A 27,374-nucleotide genomic window follows, 5' to 3' on the forward strand; every position below is an offset into this window, starting at 1 on the left:
GAATTCAAGATCTGCCTAGCTTGGTTTCCTCAGTGCTGGGAATATATAGGATTATGTATGCCATTGTGCTTGGCTTCATCTTCAACTGTTCATCTCTGTCCCATAAAAAACTATGCTTGTCCTACAAAGTGTGAAATGCTTTGTGAACGCTTAATTCACTCATATATTATCCTTATATAGGCTAGGAATGCCGGGCAGTGGTGGCACATGCCTTTAATCCCAGCACTTGGGAGGCAGAGGCAGGTGGATTTCTGAGTTCGAGGCCAGCCTGGCCTACAGAGTGAGTTCCAGGACAGCCAGGGCTACACAGAGAAACCCTGTCTCGAAAAACCAAAAAAAAAAAACAAAAATGTAGGCTAGGAATGAATTCAAATTAGGATTTTCAGTGTGAACACATTCATTTTAGTCTTAAATATAGGATTAAGAATATGGATACTGGTGCCAAATGTTTACTTCACAAAGATGGTCCTTATAAATCAGTTTATCAAAACTTGCCCCAAAACAAAAATGAATTCTACTGATCTATATGTTATTGCAGGATATTTGATCACATTGTTAACAAGATTGTGTTATTTACTGGAAAAAAAAAGCTGTTTCTACTTGTGGTGTGGCTCTGCCTTAGCACACACCTTTAATCCCTCTGGCTGGGATACAGATTTGCACTTAGTACACACCTTTAGAAAGAAGCACCCATGTTTGAAAGTGATGTCTAATTGAGTGGCAGACAGAGAAAGATTTGACAGAATGAGATATGCTCAATTCTCAGGAGAAAAGAGAGAAAAGAGAGGCCTCTTAAGGACATAGAGGAGAGAGGGGAGAAAGGGGGTGCATGGGGAGAGGGAGAGAGATAGAGGGAGAAGAGAGATGGGGAAGAGGGAGAAGGTGGGGGAGAGAGGTGTGAGAAGAAAGGAAGGGGAGAGGGGAAAGAGAGGAAGAGAAAGGAAGAGAGGGGGTGGGAAGCAGTTTTAACTGGAGAGTTTTACAGACACAGGTTGGGGAGAGAACAAGCTGGATAAAGGTGAAGACAGAACAAGCCAGAGAATGAGAAGGAGCCAGAAGATTAGAACTGATTGTCAGAGTTAGTATGAGAAGCCAAGAGACTCCAGATTGAATCCGTCAGCTTGGAGAGGAGTTTGAGCCGGAAGAGCTGAGTTGAACCAGACATCCAGAGCTCAGAACTAGAAAGGGTGAGCTTATTCAGCAGTAAGTCTCAGAGGCTAAACATAGTCTAGGCCTAGATAAGCTTGTATGATGGCTACAAGCGTCCATTGTAGGAAACCGAGGTTAACAGGCTGAGGTAGTAAGTCTCTGAGATGAAAATTAATACAGGAGGATAAAAGATAGATTTACAGCATGCCAAGGCTCTGAAGGAGACTTTTAGCCAATAAACACTATGAGAGACTGAACGGCCCAGAAAAGCTCAAGACTTGGCCGCCTGTGGAACTAAATCCTGCCAATAGCTATGTGAGCAAACATGGGACCAGACCTTTCTGTAGTCAGGCATACAGGTGGGGGATCCAGCCTTGGCCGATACTTTATTTGGACTCTTGTACTGAATACTGAGATAGGCAACCTGGCTAAGAAACAATCAGTTTTTTTTTTTTTTACAGATAGATACTGAAATGATAAGTACTTCTTATTTTTGTTTACTTTTGAAACAAAATCTCAGCTAGACAAGGCTGGCCTGAAACGTTCCATAAAGGCAAAGTTGACCTCGAATTCTTTGTTTGTTTGTTTTTTGAGACAGGGTTTCTCTGTATAGCCCTGGCTGTCCTGGAACTCACTCTGTAGACCAGGCTGGCCTCGAACTCAGAAATCCACCTGCCTCTGCCTCCCAAGTGATGGGATTAAAGGCGTGCGCCACCACTGCTCATCGACCTCGAATTTACATTTGCAATCCTCTTGCTTGCATCTCCTAGAGGCTGAGGTTACAGACACGTGCCACCACAGCCAGTCATGTAGCACTGGGAATCAAACTCAGGGATCAAATCCATGCTAGGCAGGAACTTTACCAATGACATTACATCCTCAGCCCCTGTAATTATTCACTTTAATTCACCTTCAACAAATATCTTGCCTTGTGAATGACAAGGGTCATCTTGCCTTGTGAATAACAAGGGTCATCAGAGCAAATAGTGTCGACTATACACTGCCATAAGAACTTAGTGCTTCTTAGGATTCAATAAATTTGCCCCGTGGAGTATCTTTCCTCTTAAGTCTGGTGTGAAACGAAAGGAAAGAAGGCCCAGCTGCTGCATTCGTTACTGTAGACTAGGTAGTACTGGGTCTGATACTTAGAAGGCATACCATAATTAGCAGGAAGGTTGGTTTCTCCATTTATTGTATCAGTTTAGAATCTTGTAAAAAGTAAAGAAAATATAGAATTAATAGAGCTTGGTGAACATTAGACAACCAGAGGTAGCCAGAGCCCATTGAAGAACAACGCTAAGGGCAGTGTCTACAAACAGAGTATCAATGTGTGTGATTACACACTTGAGAGATTTCATGTGTAAAAACAAAACCATAAATAAAAGATAGAGACAAATCAGGGGAAATAAAACACTGTTCATTGTCTCTGATGTGTAAAAGTTTTATATGAGTGTAAAAGAAACACATTTATACATGTTAATGTGCTTGAAAGTTGTATGTAAACTGAACTCCAAATGGACAAGAAAATGACAAGAAAACAAATCAACCTTATTGTTGTTATTGTTGGTTTTTAGTTAGTTTTGTTTTTTTTTTGTTTTTGTTTTGTTTGTTCTGTGTAGTCCTGGCTGTCATGAATTTACTACATAGACCAGACTGGCCCCAAATTCAGAGAGATCTGCCTGCCTCTTCCTTCTCTGGGATCACAGGCATGGACCACTATACCTGGCAAATAACTGTAGTTTAAAAAGAAAAATAAGCTCTATTTTAACCTAGTCAAACATTTTTCACTGGATGGTGATGGCAAACACCTTTAGTCCCAGCACTTGGGAGGCAGAGGCAGGTGGACTTCTGCGTTTGAGGCCAGCCTGGTCTACAAAGTGAGTTCCAGGACAGCCAGGGCTACACAGAGACACACTGTTCAAAAAAAATATTTATGAAGTACTAATGCTGAGTCGTAATTTTAAAAAATAATCAGACAGACTAACAGGGATAAGGCAACTCCTTGCCAAGTCTGTGATCATACACACCTGGCCGCGTCTGATCCCAAAAGCTAGGCAGGGTCACCAGTCTCCTGGTTGGTACTTACAGAATATATATTTGCTGAGACAAATTTTGGAGCAGCTTTTCTAGAAAGCATGTTGTAGACTAAGAGAAAAACAAGCTTTATTAGCATGCCTATTCATCTGGACACAGTCACCTTAGTAATTTGATCTAAAGAAATTTGCTTTGAAATTCAGCTGTGGAAAAATTCAGGGAATGAATTGAATTGCCTTAACAAATTAGAAAAACATTTAAAGTCATCATTTAAAATGGTGTTGTGCCGGGCAGTGGTGTCGCACGCCTTTAATCCCAGCACTTGGGAGGCAGAGGCAGGCGGATTTCTGAGTTCGAGGCCAGCCTGGTCTACAGAGTGAGATCCAGGACAGCCAGGGCTACACAGAGAAATCCTGTCTCAAAAAAAACCAAAAAAAAAAAAAAATGGTGTTGTAATCTGTAAATTCATCGGGAAAAAGTCAAGATATATGGCTAAACTGAAAATAAAAAACAGTCACAATCCATGCTGGAGGACAGTGCCACAGCATATATGTTCACTTACACAGGTAGAAAGCAAACACACTAGGGGATATTTAAGTCTTATCCATGCTAGTTTACAAGTCCTAAAATGTGTGGACTTTGAGCCTCAGCTAAGGAGCCATGATTGGACACTGCTAGATCCATCCTCCTTTCAGGAAAACGTTATTTTTCCTTTTCGGTCTCTTTCCTTTGGATGCTGGCCAGAGCCTAAGTCTTTCTGATATTTCTCTGATATTTGGGGTTTCGGAAGCAGCACCCCCACCCCTCACATGTGGCTCTCGGTTTTTTCAAGACAAGATATCTCTGTATAGCTGTAGCTGTCTTGGAACTCACTCTGTAAACCAGACTGGCTTCAAAATGAGAGATCTGCCTGCCTCTGCCTCCCTAAGGCTGAGAGTTTAAGCATGTGCCACCACTGCCTGGTTTACACTTGTTCATTTTAAATATTAAATTCCCCCACTTTATTACTCCTAGGCAAAATCAGAGGCAGAACACAAAACGTCAAAATGATTGTAATGACAGTTGAAAGGTTTCCCAAGAAAGAGAAAGATAACAAGCAAATGCACTTGAATTCCTGGAGCGTAGACAGTTGCAGAGGGACTGAAGGACTTGGTTTGGGCTTCTGCAGCTGTGCCTGAAGCCAAAAGGCTTTAGGGTTAACCCCATCTGCTCTCTCTCTCTCTCTCTCTCTCTCTCTCTCTCTCTCTCTCTCTCTCCTTTCTAGTTCTCCCAACAGATTGCAGCTTAAGGAATAAGAGTTTGGGTGTGAGGCTATTTAAGGCCTAATTCTGCTTTCATTTAAAAAGGGAACTAGGCTTGATAAACACCAAGACACATGAGCTCAAGTAATGAGAAGGTGATCAGAAAAGAGAAAATATTAACAGCCTAGACTGACTTGTCTTTCCTTTTTCTTTGGGTGTGCATGTAGAAGGCGTGTGCATGTGGGTATGAATGCAGTACGGAGTGGAGGCCAGAAATCAATTCAAAGAGCTTCTTTATCATTCACCACCAGAGTTGTATTTGTTTAGTTTTTGAGACAGAGTCTCTCACTGGACCAGAACTCTGTGAATTAACTAGACGCAAACCCGAATAATTCTTTCTCTCCTTTCCCAGAGCTGATGGGGTTACAGCCATGTACCCTCCCACCTGGATTTTATTTGGGTGCTAGGGATCTCACCTCAAATCCTCATGCTTGCACAGAAGGACTCTTTAACACTGAGCCATTTCTCCAGTCCCTGTGCTGCAAGTCTGTGAGAACAAATTACTGCTGTGGAAAATACATATCTACAAAGAGCAATACTTGGCTATATTGGGCACAACTACACCGACTGGGCTGAGGTGATCACTGATGTTTATGGTCCCAGCACTCAGGAAGCTGAGGAAGAAGGATAAATACAAGTTGAAGGCAAGCCTGGACTACATAGTGATCTTGTCATACATACATAATAACAACAGTAATGATGATGATGATAATTGTTTAACTGGGTTATCATCAGAAAGTGCTGTATACATTTAATGCGGCTCTTCTCATTTCAAATAGGCTGACCGGAAAACTCCCTAACAGGAGTGCCCAACAATTTGTCTTTTAGTTAATTCCAGATCCAGTCAACCAAGACTGACTAATATACTTAGTTGATATGTTGATATATATAAACTTTGAAAGTCTACTGTATCACAGGCAGTTGTAGTGTGCTTACCCAGCATGCATAAGGGCATCCTTCATCTTAATCTGGTATTTGCTTCTTTCATCTTGCTTTTACTGAGGCAACAGGGTAGAGGCCCTAAAGTCTATGTGCTTGGTTTCAAATCCAGAGCCACCAGTAAGTATGTCATCTTTCTGTCTTGGCTTCATTTGTAAGGCAGAGAAGCTAATAGCACTTAATGTGTAGGTGTGGGTAAAAATCCTACGCAATGTTATCTGTAAAATATTCAACACAGTGCTTGGCACACATAGAAAACATTCAATAAGCATTAGCTACTTATTATCCAGAGTAAACAGACTTTAAAATGGTAACATGATGGGCAGAAATGTCACTAGAAGAAGAGATCAAAGAAGCTTTGTTTTTGTTTTTTTCGAGACAGGGTTTCTCTGTGTAGTCCTGGCTGTCCTGGAACTCACTCTGTAGACCAGGCTGGCCTCGAACTCAGAAATCCGCCTGCCTCTGCCTCCCAAGTGTTGGGATTAAAGGCGTGTGCCACCACTGCCCGGCGAGGTCAAAGAAGCTTAATTGAAGTTTTGAGGCAGAAAAGAAAGTGCACGGGATGGTCGAGGTTGAGTCAGAGCCAGACAGTAGCAAGAAACTGGACTCCGGAAAACCTTAAACAAGCATTTCTGTAGATTTGGGGATAGAGAGGAATTGTGGACCTTAGAGGTTTAGTTGAAGCGCAAGTTTTAAGATCGAGGGGGTGGGGGTGGGGGTGGGTGAGATGAGCTTACTCTTATTTGCCTTGCCTAGGGCAACTGTGGGGGGGGGGCGGGGAGCTGAACTCTAAAGAGTAGGCTGAAATAGTAAGGAATTGAGACACTAGGGAGGAGAGACAGCTCGGCTGGTAAAGTGTTTGCCACGCAAGCGAGAGCACCATGTAAGATGATGCCAGGTGTGGTAACTCAACTGTAACCCCGGTGCTAGAAAGGCAGAGAGAGATGTTAGCCAGTCTAGAGCAATCTCAGAATTTTGAGTACAGCGAGAGACCTTATTTCAAAACTAAGGTGAGCGGGGCTGACAAGATGACTCCGTCGTTAAAAGCAGTTGGTGGTCATGCAAAGGCCCCCAGTTTGGTTCCCAGCGTCTGCTGAGGTTTTCAACTGTCTGTAACTCCAGTTCCAGGGGATTCAACTTCCTCTTCTGGCTTCTGCAGGCATGGTATGTGTCTTAGTTAGGATTTTACCGCTGTAAACAGACACCATGACCAAGGCAACATTTATAAAAGAAAACACTTAATTGGGGCGGCTTACATGTTCAGAGGTTCAGTCCTGCAGCATGGCAGAACCCAGGCAGGCACAATGTGAGAAGAGCTGAGAGTTCTACATTTTGTTCTGAAGGCAAACAGAAAAAGACTAGCTCCCAAGTGGCTAGGAGGAGGTGTGTGCCCATGTCCACAATGACACACTTCCTCCAACAAAGCAACACCTCCTAATAGTGCTATTCTCTAGGGCAAACATATTCAAACCACATTCTCCCAAGTGCTGGGATTAAAGGTGTGTGCCACCACTGCCCGGCCACCTAGGTGATTCTTACACATTACTGAGTCCAGCTGTAGCACAAGGTATGACCTTGGCTATCTCTAGAACACAGCTCCTTTTAGCTTCCTAGAAGATTTCAGCTCAGTGATGCTGGTCTCTTCTTATTCACCACTAATTTCTTAACTCTAGCTAGCTCTTCCTTCCATTCTTGACACTAAAGCTAGAGCCACATGGCCAAAGCACCTGAGTTCTGCTGCTTGCTGGGGCTGGAACATGGCCCCCCTTGTTCTGGTACCAGCTTTCTGTTTTCCACCTCCCTCACCACCTAAGCTTGGCTGTCTTAAAACAATCTACTCTTCAAATAGATTGACCCTGACCTCAGAGATCTGCAGGGCTCTGTCTCCTGAATGTTGGGATCAAAGGTGTGTACCACCATGTCTGGACTTAAGCTTTTCTTCACCTAGAACTTTTTTTTTTTGTCCCAGGCTGGCCTTGAACTTAGAGATCTGCTTCCCTTTGTCTTCTGGGATTGAAGGTGTGTACCACCAGGCTTGGCTCCTAGTCCTACGATTTCCATGGCCACTATTCCTCAAGATCCAGATCAAAAGCCTGTGTCTTCCAATCTCAGGATCTGGATCACAAGTGTGCCTTCCATTTCTGGAGTGTAGTTTATTCAGACTAAATTTCTTGTTCGACTGCAAACACAAACAATAAGCTTAGCTGGGTGGGATCTTGCCCTGAGATCACCATTTCCTTTTGAATACAGGATTCAGCTCCATTTCACTTTCTGGGGCCTCTATATTATTACTTGAACCACACATTTTGTACTTCTTTCTCTTTAAGCTTACTATGCTTGATCTGAATGCTCTTCGTGAGACTAAACCAAAGAACAAAGTCCCTGTTGGGCTTTTTTGAGACTTCCTTTGTCAATGCAATCTTTACCTTAGCCTCAGGTAGACTCTTCAGACAAAGGCAAAAGGCAGCAACATTCTTCACCAAAATATCACAAAAACAGTCTCTAGACCACATTCTGAAATTATTCTCCACTGAAACCTCTTAGCCCAGGTCTGCACAGTTCAGATAGCCCTCAGCACCAGTGACTTCCATATTCCCACTTAAAGCATTCCACTGCTTTCCAAAGACCCCAAATCCACATTCCTCCAAACAAAAACATATCAGACCTATCACAGCAGTAACCCAGTCCCTGGTACCAAATTCTTAGTTAGGATTTTACTGCTGTGAACAGACACCATGACCAAGGCAACTCTTATTAAGAACAACATTTATGGGGCTGGAGAGATGGCTCAGTGGTTAAGAGCACTGACTGCTCTTTCAGAGGTCCTGAGTTCAATTCCCAGCAACCACATGGTGGCTCACAACCATCTGTAATGGAATCAGATGTACTCTTCTAGTTTGTGTCTGAAGAGAGTGACAGTGTACTCAATACATAAAATGAATAAATAAATCTTTAAAAAAAAAAGAACAACATTTATAAGAGGTTCAAAGGTTCAGTCCATTATTACCAAGGGATGAACCAGGCAGGGTCCAGACAGGCATGATGTGGGAAGAGCTGAGAGGTCTACATTTTGTTCTGAATGCAAATAGGAGAAGACTGGTTCCTAAGTAGCTAGGAGGAGAATCGAATTGCCCAAGCCCTCAGTGACACCCTATCTCCAACAAGGCCACACCTACTTCAACAAGGCAACACCTCCGAATAGTGACTCTCCCTAGGCCAAACATTCAAAACACCACAGTATGCACATGGTACACTTACATAAGTGCAGGTAAGGCATTCATAAAATTAGAAAAATAAGTCCTTAAAAAAAAAGAAAAGAAAAATATCAAAGCGAATCAATTGAGGAAGATAAGATCTCTTATGTTAACTTCTGGCTTCTGCATGTACACTCACACACATATACATCCATGCACACAGGCACACATGCACACACACATGCTTACAAAAAGGTTTGAAGTATTCAAAATTATTGATTACTTTTACAGCTGAAAGGGGCTCTGATGTTACAGCAGAGAAAACTGAAACCCAATAAAATAAGCCGACTCCTTTATCTCCAAGTTTCCAGGAGTGAATGGTTGTAAGATTGTCGGTCAATTACTTTCTAGTGCAACATTCTCCACTGATGTGAGTTATTAAAATTCAACATTTCCTGAGTGGTAGTGGTGCACAACTTTAATCTCAGCACTCAGAAGGCAGAGGCAGATAGGTCTCTGTGAGCTCCAGGCCAGCATGGTCTACAGAGTGAGTTCCAGAACAGCCATGGATATACAGAGAAATATTATGTATTTATCACAGTATCCCCTCCCCCAAAATCCAACATTTGAGATAGTCTCTTAGAAAATTCAATCTATACATTCCTAAATAATTCCCTGGGGCCTGAAGGTAGATTGATATGATAGGTTTTGGTTTTTTTTTGGTTTTTTGGGGGTTTTTTTGTTTTTTTTTTTTTTTGAGACAAGGTTTCTCTGTGTAGCCTTAACTGTCCTGGAACTCACTCTGTAGACCAGGCTGGCCTTGAACTCAGAAATCCACCTGTCTCTGCCTCCCAAGTGCTGGGATTAAAGGTGTGCGCCACCATTGCCCAGCGATATGATATTATTTTTAATGTTCTCATTTTTAATTTATTAAAGATCTCTGTATTCGGGGAATGGCATGTGGAGGTCAGAAGACCCTTCAGGAGTTAATGCTCCCTGTCCACCACCTGGGGCTCAGGGATCAAACTCACGTCATCATCTTGCCAGCCAGGGTTAAAAAATATATATGTATATTAATAGTGCTTCTCAGAGATACATTTTATGGGCCCCATCTCCAGAGAATGTGATTTTAAATGGTGAAAATATGAGATCTGTATTGTTAAAAAAAAAAAAACTATGCAGGTATTTTCTTGGTAAGCCAAGACCTAGTACATCATCTTTTCTTAATTGTAACAAGTTTCTGAAATAATCAGCTTGTTAGAGTCCAGCTTGATGGTACACGCTTGCAATCTTAGCACTTGGGAGCTGTGACTGGGAGATTATGAATGTGTGCCAGCCTGGACTACACAGTGAGACTCTCTATCAAAACAAACAAAAACAGTCAAAACAAAAGAAAGAAAGAACACACACACAACAGGGCAACACAAATGAATTTCTAAGAAGGAAAGGGCTACTTGGGCTTATGGCTTCACAGGCTTCAGCCCATGGTCACGTGGTTATTTCTTTTAAGCCAGGCCATCTGTCACAGCAAGGAGCATATGAAATGGCAAGGCCATTCACTTCATAATAGCTGAAAAACAGAGACGGGGTGGGGGAAGATATCAGAAAGACCAGAGTCTCAGTTTGGTCCCGCTGATAGCACCGGTTTTACTAGCTTTTAAACCTACTGACTATCAACATCAGTCACATTCTAGATGGATCTGTGGTCCTTGGCAGCAATGATGCACTTACAGACTGGTGAACTTGCTAGTGTAGAGCCACATGCAGAAGCTGTGCTTTCTCCCTCCAGGTACAGTACAAGCACAAAAAGCAATACTTATTTTATTCTTATTTTATGCATATGGATATTTTGCCTGCATGTAGGTATGGTTTGTATATGCTCAATCCAGGGAATGGCACTATTAGAAGGTGTGGCTCTGTTGGAGTAAGTGTGTCGCTGTGTGTGGGCTTTAAGACTCTCATCCTAGCTGCCTGGAACTCAGTATTCTGCTAGCAGCCTTTAGATGAAGATGTAGAACTCTCAGCTCCTCCTGTGCCATGCCTGCCTGGATGTTGCCATGCTCCGGACTTGATGATAATGGACTGAATCTTGGACCTGTGAGCCATTCCCAATTAAATATTGTCCTTGTAAGAGTTGCTTTGGCCAGGATGTGGTGGCGCACGCCTTTAATCCCAGCACTTGGGAGGCAGAGGCAGGCTGATTTCTTAGTTCGAGAGTTCGAGGCTAGCCTGGTCTACAGAGTGAGTTCCAGGACAGCCAGGGCTACACAGAGAAACCCTGTCTCCAAAAACCAAACCAAAAAAAAAAAAAAAAAAGAGTTGCTTTGTTCATGGTATCTGTTCACAGCAGTAAAACCCTAACTAAAACAGTAGGTCTGTGCACTAAAACCCATAGAAAGGTGGAAAGTGAGAGTCAACTCACAAAGTTGTTCTCTTACCTCTACCCACACACACTACAAACACGAGATGCATAATAATATTAATAAATATTAGCCATATTCTTTTTTTTTTTTTTTTTTGGTTTTTTCGAGACAGGGTTTCTCTGTGGAGCCCTGGCTGTCCTGAAACTCACTCTGTAGACCAGGCTGGCCTCAAACTCAGAAATCCACCTGCCTCTGCCTCCCAAGTGCTGGGATTAAAGGCGTGCGCCACCACATCCTGGCCAAAGCAACTCTTATAAGGACTTTGTTTTTAAGTGTTCATCTGAGAGAATTGGACGTGTATGTCCACAAAAAGAGTTTTACAGGAATGCTCATAAGTTTATTCATAATGTCTGAAAGTGAAACTAACCTAAAAGGTTGTTAAGAGAATGAAGAGTTTGTGGCATATTCATAGAACTGAATAACTGCTCAGTAGATAAAAGGGGGGATAAAGTTCTGTGCACACAAAAATATGCCTGACACTCATGGGCATTTAGCCAAAGACTAGACACAAGGGAGTATTACATACAAGCACACATGTATATGTATGTATAACAAAGCAGGGTCTCATGTAGCACAGGTTGACCTCAAACTCACTATGTATCTGAGGACAACCTAAGGACTAAGCTTCTGACCCTCCTTCCCCCACCTTCCGGGTGCTGGAACTAGAGGTGTGAACCGCCATACCTGGTATGATGTCGTGCTGGAGAGCAAACCCAGGCAAACATTCTTCCATCTGGTGTACATCCCTGGCTCCCAGTGGAGTACATATTGATGATTCCATCAGTGTAAGTATTTAAAAGAACAGAAGTTGATTTTTATCCTTACCACTTCAGCACTCCCTAACCCCTCTTGTCTTTGTGTGTAGGAGCCAGCTTTCCCTCCTTGCCAGCTCCCTCTTAGAGCACTCTCATCTGTGATGAATGCTCTTTAGATGCACTGGAGAATGGTCCAGGCTCTTCCTTCTAAATTCTGTTCCTTGTTCTCCCGGACGAAACCCACTCTTCAAATCTTAGACTAAATATTTCCTCTTGGAAAACCTCCCTTCATACTATGGTTCAGCCTGTTCTGGACTCCTAGCATTCTATACCTTTCTCCTGTGATTTAACACGATGGTAATTAAAGAATTGTTTGTGATAGAGTTGACCTCAGCCACTAAATCATGAGCTCCAGAAAACAGGGCATTAATCCCGCTGATTTCAGATCCATTGTAGGTACTCAAGTGGTATTTGTTAAAATGAATGAAAGAAAGTGAAGTAGATCAAAAAGTACACGTCCACACACAGTTATATAGTATACAACTTTTTAATTTTTTTTTTTTTTTTTTTTTTTGGTTTTTCGAGACAGGGTTTCTCTGTGTAGCCCTGGCTGTCCTGGAACTCATTCTGTAGACCAGTCTGGCCTCGAACTCAGAAATCTGCCTGCCTCTGCCTCCCAAGTGCTGGGATTAAAGGCGTGCGCCACCACTGCCTGGCACTAATATTGTTTTTAAAAAGAAATTAAGCCCGTTGTAGTGCATGCCTTTAATCCCAGAGGCAGAGGTGGGCAGATCTCTGTGAATCCAAGGCCAGCTTGGTCTACATAGTAAGGTCTAGGACAGCCAGGGTTACATGGTGAGACCTCATCTCAAAAAAAAAAAATAGATAGATGGACAGACAGACAGACAGACGGATGGATGGATAGATAGGTAAGAGGTAGCTAATAGAAGAAAATTTACAGCAGAAGTTGAAATGTCTTTGACTCACTCTGTATTGGTTTGAGACATGAGCAGTCTCAGGAGCAAACTTGTATTCTCATCTTAGTACAGGAGTGCCGCCGTCTCCAGAAGCCAAATGAATACCTCCTCCACTTGATCTTGGATGTAGACCCCATAACTGAGCTAATTAAACTTTTCTCATGCCTTTAATCCCAGCACTCCAGAGGCAGAGGCAGGCAGATAACTGAGTTCAAGGCCAGCCTGGTCTACAGTGTGAGTTCCAGGATAGACAGGGCTACACAGAGAAACCCTGTCTTAAAAATAAATAAATAAATCAATAAATACTTAAATAAATAAACAAATAAATAAATCTTTTCTCTTTATCAGTCATCCTGTCTCTGGTGTCTCTGCACAAACACAAAGCTCGATACTACATGCTGTTCTTAGTTGCTGGACTTAACGCTCCAAATGACATCAGTATTTTCCTGTTTCATATTCTTCTTCTTTGACTCAAGATCCAAGGATTGAAAACAACAAAGAAAGGAGGGATGTGTGTAGCAAGCACAATATATGTGGAAGAAAACAATGATCCTATGCTGGGGAGGCAGACACAGGAGGATGCCAGGACCTCAACAGCCACCTAGTCTCAGCAAGTTCATAAATTCCAGGTTTACTGAAAAATCCTGTCCCAGAAACTGAAGTGGAAGGGCTAGAAGGAAGGCTCAGTGGTTAAAGGCACTTACTGTTCTTTCAGAGTTTGGCTCCCAGCTTCCAGGAAAATGCCTTACAACTGCATGTAATTCCATTTCCAGGCTCTCCGCCCACCTCTTGTGGCCTTTGGGAGCACCAGGCACACAAGTGGCACACATACATACAAGCAAACACTCATCCACATAAAAATAAAAATAGAATGTTTAAAAAGGAGGTGGGAGTCTATAGAAAAAGACATTCAGCCCTGACCTCAGCCCTCTGCATGGAGGTTTGCATAGTGTGTGTGCATGGGCTAGAACACATTATGGATACACATGTATACAACACATACACACACATTTCCTAAATTATCTGGTGATAAAAAACAATTTCTCAAAACATAAAACTGTTTTTACTAGAAACCCCCATTCAAAAATACACTTTTTTTTTTAACACTTCAAACTCAGAGTAATACTAACCGGACACATTTCTAGGCTGAGTATTCTCAGCTGTCACCATCTTGTCCTATTGGTTCTCTGTACTTCCACATATATATTTTTTTCTTTTTGCCAAACTATCCAAAAGCAGGCAACCATGACATATATACATACATACATACATACATACATACATACCATGACATACATTTAAAAAAGCATACATACCATGACATTTCATTTCCAGATATCTCAGTTGACTTCCTAAGCAACAAGGATATTTTCTTACATACCCACATTATTACTAACGTGGAGGGGAAACATCACATTAATCTAATACAACCACCAACATACATTCAGTGTTCAAATTTCCCTAGTTTTCAAAAGAATGTTTAAAGACTTTAGGGAAGCTCAGGATCAAAGCACTTCATCTGCCTGCTACCTTGTTTCCAGTCTTCAGTTTGAATACTCTGTTACCTCTCTCTTTTTTTCAGGATACAATGTCCTTGAATAGTCTGGACCAGTTATCGGCTAGAATGCCCCACATTCCGGATTTCTGTGACTCTTTCTCTTAGGAAACCAGGTCAAAAATTGCTAAGCAAAACACTACAGTGGTGATTGTACATACCTCCCACTGTGTCAAATCAAGAGGTACATTGTGTGATGTCATCTTGACACTGTTTCCAAATATTTCCATTGCAAAGGTGGATTTTCAAATAACAAACATTTGAGGGAGCCAGGCGGTGGTGGCACACGCCTTTAATCCCAGCACTTGGGAGGCAGAGGCAGGCGGATTTCTGAGTTCGAGGCCAGCCTGGTCTACAGAGTGAGTTCCAGGACACCAAGGGCTATACAGAGAAACCCTGTCTTAAAAAACAAAAACCTAAAAAAACAAAAAAAACAAAAAACAAAAAAAAGTTGAGGGATTTGAGGGAGTGATAATTTGATATTCTGTTTCCAAAGAACTTACCACTGGCCTGAAATATACTGGTGCTAATAAAATAAAGATCTGAAATGTTTCTCAGACTTTTTATATTTTCTTCCCAAAGTATTTAGTGTGTGTGTGTGTGTGTGTGTGTGTGTGTGTGTGTGTGTGTGTGAGGGCATGAGTGTGTGCACATGTGTATGAGAGATTGAGAGAGAGCAAGTGCCCGGGAAAGTCAGAAAGAGGCATTCGATGTCCTGGAGCTGGAATGTGAAAAATTATTTTGGAGGCCTGAAAATTATATGCATCACTCATTTATTTAAACAATAATTTTTTGCTTCTAGTAAATGTTTTTAGGGTTTCATTTTATTTTTATGTAGTCTGGAGCCTCAATCCACACCTCTAACTTGTTAGGTAAGCATGATACCACTGAGCTAAACTCCTTAGTGGTTTGATTTTCAAGACTCATTCTTGATTAATTCCAAATAGTTTGTCACTTCTACTATGATTCTGTTTTATCTACAGTGACAAGTTATTAAAATAGAGAAGCCTTTCTTTTAATCATTCTGTCAACTGAATTTAAGTTTAATTTTGTTGTGATTAGGAGAAAGAGACAAATGAAATAAAGAGACAGCTTTTAGCATTTTTTTAAACCATCATAGTTTTAAAAAGTATTCTAGATATTTTAAAATAAAGTCTTCCTTCCCTGCCTGTCTTCCTCTTTCCTGCCTTCCTCTTTTTCTTTGACTAGGGGTTTTCATATCTATATCTATCTCTATCTCTCTATCTCTCTATCTCTCTATCTCTCTATCTCTCTCTCTCTCTATCTCTCTATCTCTCTATCTATCTCTCTATCTATCTATCTATCTATCTATCTATCTATCTATCTATCTATCTATTTCCAAACTGGTTCATCCTGCCTTGGTTCTCTTGGGATTGTAAAGTATGAACCACTAAGCCTGGCTATTTTCTCTTTTATTGAGTCTGTTTTCTGGATTATATTCTATGTTCTAGTTTCATTTCTGTTGCTATGAAAAAATATGCTGGGGAAAAAGCAACTTAAGGGAAAGAGGGCTTATTTTAGCTTTATTCCGTATTACCATCCATCATAGCACAGAAACTAACACTGCAGGAACCTAAAACATCTGCACAAATCACAGTCACAGTCAGTGGGAGAGAGACGTAAATGAATGCATGCATGTTCACTAGCTTGCTTGCTTGTCCTCAGCTCATAGTCCCCACTCTTATAATTGCCTAGGGAATGCTGCCACCAAGGGTAGGCTTGATCTTCCCACATCCATGAACTTAAGCCAATCTCCTAAAGACATGCCCATAAATCAACCCAGTGTAGAAACTTCCTCCTTGAAACTCTTGTCAGGTAATTCTAGGTTGTATTAAGTTGACAATTAAAGCCCGAGTTCTACATAAATTATAGCTCCAGATAGTTTAGGCAATCCTCAAACTTGCTATGTAGTAGAGGATAATCTTTTTTTTTTTTTTTTGGTTTTTCGAGACAAGGTTTCTCTGTGTAGCCCTGGCTGTCCTGGAACTCACTCTGTAGACCAGGCTAGCCTCAACCTCTCGAACTCAGAGATCCACCTGCCTCTGCCTCTCAAGTGCTGGGATTAAAGGTGTGCGCCACCACTGCCTGGCCCTCTTTTGGTTTTTCAAGACAGGGTTTCTCTGTGTCCTAGTACTTGATCTGTAGACTAGGCTGGCCTTGAACTCACAGAGATCCACCTGCCTCTTCCTCCCAAGCTGGGATTAAAAGCATGTGCCCACCATACCTGGCAAATGTCCATGATTTTTAATTAGTTCCTTTTCATTTAAACTTATTTTTCTCTTTCATAGGTTTACTTTTTTAGTTATCTAATAATTTAGTCTAAAGTTTTTGTCATAGATAACCCCCAATTACTTCAGTGGAATGAATGAATACCCCTGTTGTTGACTGTTCAGTTTTTCTAAACATTTCCTTGGAATTCCTATATACAGGCAATTTCTGAAAGAAAAAAATAAAGGTATTTGCTGAGCAGTGGTGGCACATGCCTTTAGTCCCAGCACTCAGGAGGTAGAAACAGGTGGATCTCTGAGTTCGAGGCCAGCCTGGTCTACAGAGCAAGTTCCATGACAGCCAGGGCTACACAGAGAAACCCTGTGTCATAGAGTGATGACTCAGAAGGCTTTGCAGAGGAATGGCTTCATTTCCCAGCATGGCTATTAACAGCCATCTGTAACTCCAGTCCCAGAGCATCTGCTGTCTTCTTCTGGCCTTCACTGGCACTAGATCTACATGGTACATACATGCAGGCAAAACACCCATACACTTAAAATAAAAATAAATAAATCTTTGAAAACAAAATAGGATCTCACATAGCTCAAGGTGCCCTGAAACGTACTATGCCTAGTGAATGCTGGGGTCACAGGTGTGTATCAACCATACTGGATTTGTCGGGTGCTGGGGATTGAATTTAGGGCTTTATGCATGCTAGGCAAGCATTCTACCAATTTAGTTACATCCTCAGTTCTCTAGGCATTTTGGGGGCAGTGGGGTCATCCTGGCTGTTTTAGGGTTCCCTTATTTTGGCTAAAGTCACGTTTTGTTCGGTTTTAATCCTCCCCTCCCCCTCTCCTTCCTTCTAATGCCTACCCTCCCCTCTAACGTGTGAGTTCCTGTGTGAGCCAGGTGTGTGAGAGTGAGAGGGCAACACTGAGCATCTGTCCTGTCTTCTGCCTTCAGACAAGGTCTCCTGGTGTTCCCTTCTGTACGTTCACGACTAGCTGGCCTAAGAGCTGAGATAGCCTCTGCTTTGCCTCCTGTCTCCTGTAGGAGCCTGGAATTACAGACCTGTGCTACTGTGTCCAGCTTTATGTTAGTTCTGGGGTTCCAAACTCAGGTCTTCACCCATGTACAGCAAGCACTTTACCCAGCCTTGAGGAGTCCGGTCTTCTGACGGAAAGCTTTAGGTCTCCTGTTCTGTTACACTGTTCAGGAACACCACAGAAGCAGTTAGAGACCTGCTAGGCTGCCTCACTGTCGAGTTGGCAACCTTCGGCATCTTTGAACCCAAGGTCTAAATAAATTACAGCTCCAGTCACTGCTTGGCAGCTGCTTCAAGTTTCTAAAACTTTTTTGAGTTAAAGCTGTGGACCTGACCCTAATCTGTCTTGAGAGCATGTTGAGTCCCTTGTACCCAACAGGAGTCTCCTTCCTCCTTCCTTCTGCTCACTGGTGAGTTGAGAGCACATTAAATCTCGGGATTATATTAAACCTCAGCTGGCATTTTGTTTGCAGCCGGTGACGTTGTTTCTGGTGTGTGAAGCTTTTGGTCTTGGTTTGACCCCCTCTTCTCTTCCATCTAGGACACTACAAATGTCCTGGAGAATTTCAGTAAGTTTGTGAATGCATCACTAAAATGTTCTCCTCACCTGGGCATAAGAATCATTTTTTTTTACATGATTGACTATAGAGTTTCCCCCTCCACACCCCCAAGATAGGGTTTTTCTGTGTATCTCTGGGTGTCCTAAAACTCACCCTGTAGACCAGGATGGACACAGCAGTTCAAGTATTAGTCCTCATAGGAATTGGGGATCTCCATGAGTTCCCCAGAATCTACCCATACCTCTCAGCTTTTGAGGGTATTTGATATTTTCTCCATTGAGATTTCCAATTCCTTTCCATCAGTATTGCCCGACTTGTCTTCATCCTGAGAATGCCCAAAGCCATAAACAGTAAAAGCAACTCAGAGTTAAACCTTCATCAAGGATCACTTGGCTTCATGGGATTCCCCGGTGCCTGAAAAGGTCTCTGTTCCACATAGGGCATTTATTGCTAGCCTTTTTCATTTATGACCCTAAATTCTATAATCATCATCATCATCATCATCAAAAATATCTCAGTGAGGACTCTGGTGATTACAGAATACTTGTTGCTTTTCCAGACGATCTGAGTTTAGCTCTCAGGACTAAGGTTAGATCGCTCAGAACTGCCTATAACTCAAGTTTCAGGAGATTCTATTCTCTCTCCTGGCCTCTGTAGGTATAGGTACTCGTACTCAGGACACACACACACACACACACACACACACACACACACACACACACAAATAAAAATAAATCTTTTGCAAGAATAAAATATATTTCCTCTGTGAATTCTTACTACCTTCTCTTTTATTTTCAAGACGTATTTGTGTGTGCGCGCTCACACTCCAGAAGAGAGTGCTGATGTCCCATCTCCTCATCTCCGCCTCGTCTTTGAGGAGGCTTGTTATGTGGGTGCTGGGATTCCAGCTCTGAACCCCACACCTGTGCTGCCAGCACTGCTAACTGCTGAGCCATTTCTCCAGCCCTCCATTCCTTTCTCTATAATTGTCTTACATATTTTGGATGCGGTGCACACAAAAGACATTTCGTTAGCGTTCATGCTACTACAGACATGATATCCGAAGGTTTCATCTGAGTTCACAATCACTTCTCATTGGCCCTCACCCTCTCTAGTTTTAAGACAGCAGGATTTAGCAGGATTTAGCCTTCAGTCACCCTATCACAGTCTTGTGGAAGTTAGTTTTCCCTTTCTCACATTCTGTAGTTTTTTTCTTCTCCCACTTAGAGACTGCATCTCCGCACGTGACATTTCAGCTGTAGCAGGCAGTGCTATTGGCACTGGCCCAAAGCCCAGCCTGGACTTCTGCCATAGGTTCGTGTTGACAGTCCCATCAGGAGGATGAGATTGGAAAGTTATGTAGTTGAGAAAAGAGATGATCCCTAGAGGAGGGGAAAAATGACATGTGGTTTAACAGACAGACGGTCTCTTAGCTCTTAAAATTCCCATTCATCCTTTTACGGTCTAGTTAAGGTAATGCTTCACCCCCTGGATTTCAACAATCATGCTATTATTTTCTGTGCACCCTTAAACAAATTACTTAACTCATCCAAATCTCATTTTTCAAGAGAAGAAGTTACTAATTCTAGGCTTTTGATTGTCAAATCGGTGCTTTCTCACCACACCACACTGCCTCCCCATGTACAAACCTGTCGTGTGTCTGTTTCTTCTCCATTCTACTTCCTGTTACAGAACTGACTTCCTGTCCCCTCCTCCTGAGCCCAGCGCAGGGCTTGACTCACCGACACAGATATATAAGACGTCACCGCACCAATTAAGATAATAGGTCCACAGGAACTCAGACTCCATGGCACTCTTTGTGTACCATTCAACCTGGGCCAGAAACAGGTTGAGGGAGGAGAGCAGGCAGACAGCTGGGACCAAAAGGAAAGATGTCACAATCTATCAGCATGTTCTGTCAGCCTTGGCTGCCACCCCCAGTTCCTCTTTCATTTGTAGGGATCATACCCATGGCAGAGATCAAAAGGTTTAAAATTTAGGGATTAGCCAGGATGAGAGAAAGAAGGGGTCGTCGGCCTTGGTGTAAGACAATGAAGCTGTATGTATTAATTAATTAATTAAGCTGTAATTAAGCTGTATGTTCCATGCAATGAGATATGACGAGGAGATGGTGTGACGATGAAGAGAAGTAAAGGACAGGAAAGACTACGAAAGCCCCCAGAGACATTCCATGTCCTTGACTGTTTTTACCTTGGTGCTTTTACTGCCTTGCTAGTCCATACCTGAGCAGAAACTGAGCAGGAACACCTTCAGATCCAACTTGGAGGACACCATTCTTTTTGTGGGGCGGCAAGAACTGAAGAGCAAGCCAAGGCCAGTAAGCATGCAGAGGAGAGACATGATGAACAAGATCCTGGAATACAGGAGGTAGTCTGCAAGGAGAAGAGGAAAGGCCTGGTCGGTCCAGTAACTGACGTCCTTGAGGAAAGCTGGAGATCCAGGCATAGTGTCACACACCTGTCATCCCAGCACTCAGGATAGCACAACAGAACTAGGGAGGTCTGGATCACCCTGGGCTATATAGTGAATTCCAGGCTAGCCTCTGCTACTTGAGACCTTGTCTCAAACAAACAAACAAACAAACAAACAGGTAACTAATTAAAGCCAAATAAAACCTCAGAGAAAGAACTAGGACAAAAGGAGGTAAAATGGAGTTTGTCATGTAGTATCAAACTAATAAGATCCTTTTTAGTAAGTTTTCATATCACTTAAAATACCTTTTCCCTCTCTGAGACAGTTTCACCACACAGCCCAAGCTGGCCTTCGATTGCTGATCTTCCTATGCCTGTGCTAGGTACACGACCATACCTGGCTACATGGATTTTTTTTACTGTGAAGACAAAGCCTTTTTTGGAAAATTAAGGGTAATACATGAATATTTCAGTCGTGCCAATTAGTTTATTAAAGGAGTGATTGCCACCACAAACCAGCATAAGACCTTTTTTCTAATTCTAGTTCTAAAAGCAATATATGTTCAATCTGAATCTTACAATATGAGCACTAGATACAGCGCAACAAGAAGACAGTCGGCCACATTCTCAATGATTAGAATAACCATCGTTGGCATTTTATCCCATTGTTTTACCTTATTTTATTTTTGTTGTTGTTGTTGGACACAGCTCCCATGTAGCCCAGGCTAGGCTCAAACTTGCTAAGTAAGTGAAGACCTTGGACTCTTTCTTGATCCTTCTGTCTCTAGCTTTTAAGTGCTGAGTTATAAGCGTGTATCACCATGCCTGGCATTTTTTTTTTTTGAGAAAGAATGTTCTTCTAACTTATTATCTACTCAATTTGGGCCCAACCTAGACAATAGAGTAAGAGAGGCTAGCCTGCATTACCCTCCCAAGTGCTGGGATGGCATGGCTTGTGGCACATGGCTTTAGTCCCGATACTTGGGAGACAGAGGGAGGCAGATCTCTGTGAATTCAAGGTCAGCCTAGTCTACCGGACAGCCATGGCTACATAGTGAGACCCTGCCTTAAAACAAACAAACAAACAAACAAACAAACAAACAAAGATTATTTCAATTTTGTCCAGGTGAGGTGGTACACACAGGTAATCCTAGCACTTAGGATATAGATTCGGGAGAAACAGACGTTCCAGATTGTCCTCAACTGCATAGTCAGTTGGAGGCCATAGAAGGCTATTTGAGACCCAATTTTTAAAGAAGAAGAAAGAGAAGGAGAAGGAGGAAAGGAGAAGAAGAAGGAGGAGGAGGAGGAAGAGGTGGAGGAAGAGGAGGAGGGGAGAGGGGGAAGGAAAGGGAGAGTAGGGGGAAGAGGAAGAAGGAGGAGGAGGAGAGGAAGAGGAGGAGGAGGAAGAAGAAGAAGATGAGGAGGAGGAGAAGAGGAAGAGGAGGAGGAGGAGGAGAAGGAGGAGGAGGAGCACAGTAGCAGCCGCCAAACCAAACAAACAATCAAAATACCAAAGAATCCTGTCTAAGAACTGCCTCGTGAGGCTGGAGACACGGCTGAGCAGTAAGCCCATGTACTGCTCTAGCAGAGACCGGAGTGTGGTTCCCGGCATCCATGCTCATAACCATCTAGAGTGCCAGTTCCAGCGGATCCAACATCCTCTTCTGGACTTGCTGGCACCTCCACTCACATGTACCAAACATACTTAGTTAAAAATTTGAGGCTTTAAAAACAAAAGATCTGCTATATAAATTTCATTTTGTTCTCTGTAGCCTGCTCCTTATGATAAAAACATTTTTTTCCATTGATAGAACTCAGGAGTCTAACCATGGAGGTGAATTGCTTTGAGGCTCCCAACAAGAAGAAAATAAATGTAGCTTATTTCCTACAGACTGTGTCACTGAGGGTGATCAGTCCATGTACGCTGCTGAGCTGTAGGAAGCCTACAGCTAGGGATATTTTGCAGTACTTAGCTCTTGGTACCTTAGTCACCCTATCCTCGCCTACAGCTGCCTGGCTATAACTAAGGGGACCAAGAAAGGGAACTTGGCCTAAGTTGGATCTATTTGATTATTTGGCTTGGAAATGTCGGTTTCCTCTTGCTTGTGTGAACTGATGAGCTGTAAGGCTGAGCCTGCTGTTGGCACCGACGCACTAATAAACAGGAAAACCTGGGCTGTGGAGATAAAAGCAAACATAAACGATGATGAGTATCAGCTGGACATCAGAGGGCCCGGGAGACGAGATGGGCTGGTTGTCTTTGTCTGAGAGCCCAGTCCTGAGTCCCTTCACACCCTCTGCACTTCCTGCCCTTGGAAGTTTATGACATTCTCTCTTATCTTTTAAAACGTTCACCCTTAAGTTTACACTTAACCAATTCACGGTGGTTCTGGTACTGGGAGTGGAAAGACAGCAAGACTGCTCAGTGGGTAAAAGCACTTGATGCCAAGCCTGACAAGCTGGGTTAGATCCCTGGGACTCACAGGGAAGCAGAAAACCAACTCCAGAAAGTTGTGCTCTGATCGCCACAAGTGTGCTGTGCTGTATGCAAAACCAGACATACACAAATGTAAATAAATGTTTAACACATAGATGTTAACATGCATTCAAATGCTTGTGTACACACAGATACACACACACACACGCACGCACACACGCACACACGCGTGTGCTCGAGCAAGATTGGTGTTTGAAACAGGTCTGGCTATGTAACCCAGCCTGGTCTCAAACTCACTGTTCTTCCACCAGCCCACCAAAGAATAAGATTACAGGCATGTCCTGCCATGCTTAACATCCCTTTTTTTTTTCCTCCTGAGACAAAAATCTCATGATTTAAAAATAAATAGAATTTTGTATAGTCCAGGCTTTCTCAAACTTACTTCTGTTCCTCCCATCTCTGCCTTCTGAATGCTAGGATCAGAGAGGTGCCATCACAGCTGGTTTACGCTTTGCACAAACCTTGTGAATGGTAGGCAAACACACTACCAACTTAACTACATCTTTGCCCTCTACATATTTAGTACATGGCAAGAGAGTACTCGACAACAAGCTTCATCCCCAGCTCTGGTTCCAGCTCTTGAAGGGCAGCAAGCTTAGCTGTCAAAGTTTCAAAATGTTTAGGACCTCCAAAACAAAAGGGCCTACCTGAATATGTCAATAAGAAGCCTTGATCTAGAAAGAAGAGTGGTCCAGACAGAAAGGACACTCAAGTATCAATCATGTGGGTCACCTGTATCCAAACCTGTTCCAAGACAGTATCTTATAAATGCCAAAAGAATTCTACCTGAAGCCAGGCGGTGGTGGCGCACGCCTTTAATCCCAGCACTTGGGAGGCAGAGGCAGGCGGATTTCTGAGTTCGAGAGTTCGAGGCTAGCCTGGTCTACAGAGTGAGTTCCAGGACAGCCAGGGCTACACAGAGAAACCCTGTCTTGAAAAGACAAAAAAAAAAAAAAAAAAAAAGAATTCTACCTGAAGAATAGTAGCAGATTTTATTCATTTGGGACAGGAGTCAACCCAGGAAAGGAAAGAGGATATATACAGGATACCAATTAAAAAAAAAAGAGCAGTCATAGTCACAACTTGTCTCAGATCCAAAGATCTTAAAGGAAGAAAGTCAGACCTGCAACTGTGGGGCCTGTGACACTGACTTTTGTGGCACTCACAGGGTGGCTTGGGTACGTGGCTCCAGCACAGCTCATGGTTGCATAAGGTCCAGAGTCCTGCTTTGAGTTCAAGGCCACTGTTGGTCACCAGGAACTGCACCCAGTTCAGTGGGGAGGTGCAGATCAGCAGCAGGAGGCTAAAGGCAGACAGGCTGCCGCAGAGCATCCGGATGTAGGTGTAAGCCTCATTCACGTACTGCTGTCGCTTCTGGGCTGGCATCGACTGTGTGTTGGTAGGAAGGGTAGGCTACAAGGATGAGGAAAACGTTGCCAAAGAAGCTAACCCCAGATCCCTGGGGTCTCCTGTCTCTCTCTACCGCAATATCCCCAAGTAGGTTTGATCTGTAGACATCTTGCCTCTCTCTAAGTCCGAATTCCATAGGTGCTCTTTTCTATCCAGCTCTGTCAAGCCCTCTTCCTCCCCTCTGGCCTACAATGTCTCCTCACCCGTTGGTATTTCAGGTCCCCCTTTATTTTGGCGACCGAGGGATTGTAAAAGGTCATGGTTTGTTCCTTCCTCGCCATCTTGGCAGCCAGTTCGACTTTCTAACTGCCACGGAATTTGTCTCAACGCCTCTTCACACATGCCAGAAGAATCATGGGTATAGATCCTGTTTCTCTTTCATTGTTTTCAGTCTTAGAACACTAGGAAGAAATTATCAGAGAGAGACAGAGACAGAGACAGACAGAGAGAGAGAGAGAGAGAGAGAGAGAGAGAGAGAGAGAGAGAGGGGGAGGGAAGGAGGGAGGCAGGGAGGGAGGGAGGGAGGGAGGAAGGGAGGGAGAGAGGGAGGGAGGAGGGAGGGATTGTGAGTGTCTAGACAGGTTTCTCTGTATAGCCTTCTGTCTTTACATGTGTTCAAGGAATCTAACTTGGGTCACCAGGCTCACACAAAGTGACTTTACCTGCTTAGCTCTCTCTTTTTCCTCCGAGTCCCTCTTTTCAATATCTTCTGTTTATGGAAGAGCACTCTACCACAGACACACTGCTGATAGGGTCCACTATCATGCTGATAACTATTGCCCTGGACAATAAAATAAATCCGATGTGCTGAAAATTATAACTCTTCATGATGCAGAGGCGGTGCTAGGCTCTACATGAAAGTACAGAGTTTCCCTGGCTCACATCAGCCTAGTCGATGACCTAGTGACACTAGTTGCCTTACACAACTGTCTGCATCTGAGCCTCACCCCCCACCTCTTAAGAGCTATACATCAAAGGGGCAGTGCAGGTGGCATTCTGCTCCTCTGCCACATCACCAGCACTTGCTTTGCTAACACAGAAACACTGGTTCCTAAATCTGATCTGCATCCACATGCCTAACTATAAGCTTCTGCCAGCCCACCCTCTTCCCAATGCCCATGTTCTGTATTTCAGTTGGTGAGAACCACTAGTTCTACATACTAGTATATTCCCATGCTTTAGCGTGCGGACTTCTCTTGTGCAAGCGGTGTATTTGTTTGGGACATGTATCCACATATGTGTACCTGTGTATGCAGGTACATATGCAAACACGTATATGGAAGCCATAGCTTGACAAGAGTTGTCTCCTTCAATCACATTGCACCTTATTTTTGAGACAAGGTCTCCCATTAAACCCAGAGCTTGCCAATATGGCTAGCCAGGCCAGCCAGGCCTAGGGAGACATGTTTTTCCACACCCCAGTGGGATTACAAATGCATACACTGCTCTAGACTCTGTATGAGAGTGTTGGGTATTGTGTGACAAGCACTTCTTTTCTCAAAGGTTTTATTTTACTTTTTATGATATATATATACATACATATATATATGTATGTATACATATATACATACATATATATATATACATATATATATGTGTGTGTGTGTGTGTGTGTATTTGAATATCTGCATGACAGTGCAGGTGTCTCCAGAGACCAGAAGAGAGAGTCAGATCTCCTGTGAGCTGCCGAATGTGAATGTTGGGAATTAAACTTGGGTCCTTTGGAAGAGCAGCCAGAAGTGCTTCTTTTCTAACTGGGCCATCCCCCCAGCTCCTCTAGTGCAACACAGGCTGACTTCAATCTCATGATCTTCCTGAACGTGCCTCTTCAACATTTTCCTACTAGCAGGAACCAACAAAGCCAGCCAAACTTCCTTCTGCCAAAGTACTATTTCACTTTTCCAGCACCAGTTCAATGTGTGGAGACAGAGTATTTAGTGATGAATGAAAAAATGCGTGACCAGCACATTTCTAGACAACTCACTGAGGTTGATACAGAGAAAAGAGTTGTTACCACTAACAGGAGTAGAGAAAGGTATACAAGATATATTTTAAAGGGTTTCCCAGGCCATCAACCTGGAGGATATTTGGGGGTGAAGATTTGTCCCATGACAGGAAGGCATGAAGGACCCGAGGTTCTTAAAACACTAGCAGTTGGATTCTACTAGGTGTGGAATAAAGGTTGCCACTCCATGTGATGGCTCATGCCTGATTTCAGCACTGAGAAGTCAGAGGGAGCGTAATCACCATGAGTTTGAAGCTAGTCTGGGCTACAGAGTAAGTTCTAGGCTAGCCTGGACTACAGAAGAAATTCCAGGCCAACCTGAATAAAGAGTGGGATGCTGCTTAAAAATACAAAACCACACACCGGGCAGTGGTGGTGCACGCCTTTAATCCCAGCACTCGGGAGGCAGAGGCAGGCGGATTTCTGAGTTCGAGGCCAGCCTGGTCTACAGAGTGAGTTCCAGGACAGCCCAGGCTATAAGAGAAACCCTGTCTCAAAAAACCACAAAAAAAAAAAAAACACAAAAACAAACAAAAAAAAAACCCAACAACAAGACACAATATATTACACACCACAACTAGATGGTTGTGCTGAGCCTATTGCTCAAGTCATGTCACACTCTGGTTCTGGGACATAGAACACTGAGGTAGGACCTGACCTCTAAACCTCTGTCCTGCTGGCCAGCTTCCATCAGCCAGCAGCTTTATACAGGCTGCTGGAGGAGAGAAGGACGCCAACAGTCTTACCCAGCCCTGCATCCTGAGTATTACACGATCACCGTTGCAGCCCCTCTGCTGTCTCTGCGAGCCTGCTCAAATGCAGTTTTGGCGCAAGTCACATCATGACAGATAAAATACTAATAT

The 27,374-nt window shown here is 43.1% G+C and overlaps 1 protein-coding gene across 1 annotated transcript; it reads right to left on the reverse strand.

Moving 5' to 3' along the window:
* Positions 1-18,901: 18,901 nt before the first annotated feature.
* On the reverse strand, positions 18,902-24,846 carry Tmem202 (transmembrane protein 202). Its single transcript, XM_028774602.1, has 5 exons — positions 24,710-24,846; positions 24,263-24,509; positions 20,408-20,557; positions 19,907-20,038; positions 18,902-19,546 (listed from the first exon to the last, which is right to left on the reverse strand). The coding sequence occupies exons 1-5, from the start codon at positions 24,785-24,787 to the stop codon at positions 19,326-19,328; spliced, it is 828 nt and encodes a 275-aa protein (XP_028630435.1). The 5' UTR covers positions 24,788-24,846; the 3' UTR covers positions 18,902-19,325.
* Positions 24,847-27,374: the final 2,528 nt, after the last annotated feature.

This window comes from Grammomys surdaster, unplaced genomic scaffold (genome assembly GCF_004785775.1).
Source record: "Grammomys surdaster isolate TR1022 unplaced genomic scaffold, NIH_TR_1.0 241, whole genome shotgun sequence".
Lineage (NCBI taxonomy): Eukaryota > Metazoa > Chordata > Mammalia > Rodentia > Muridae > Grammomys > Grammomys surdaster.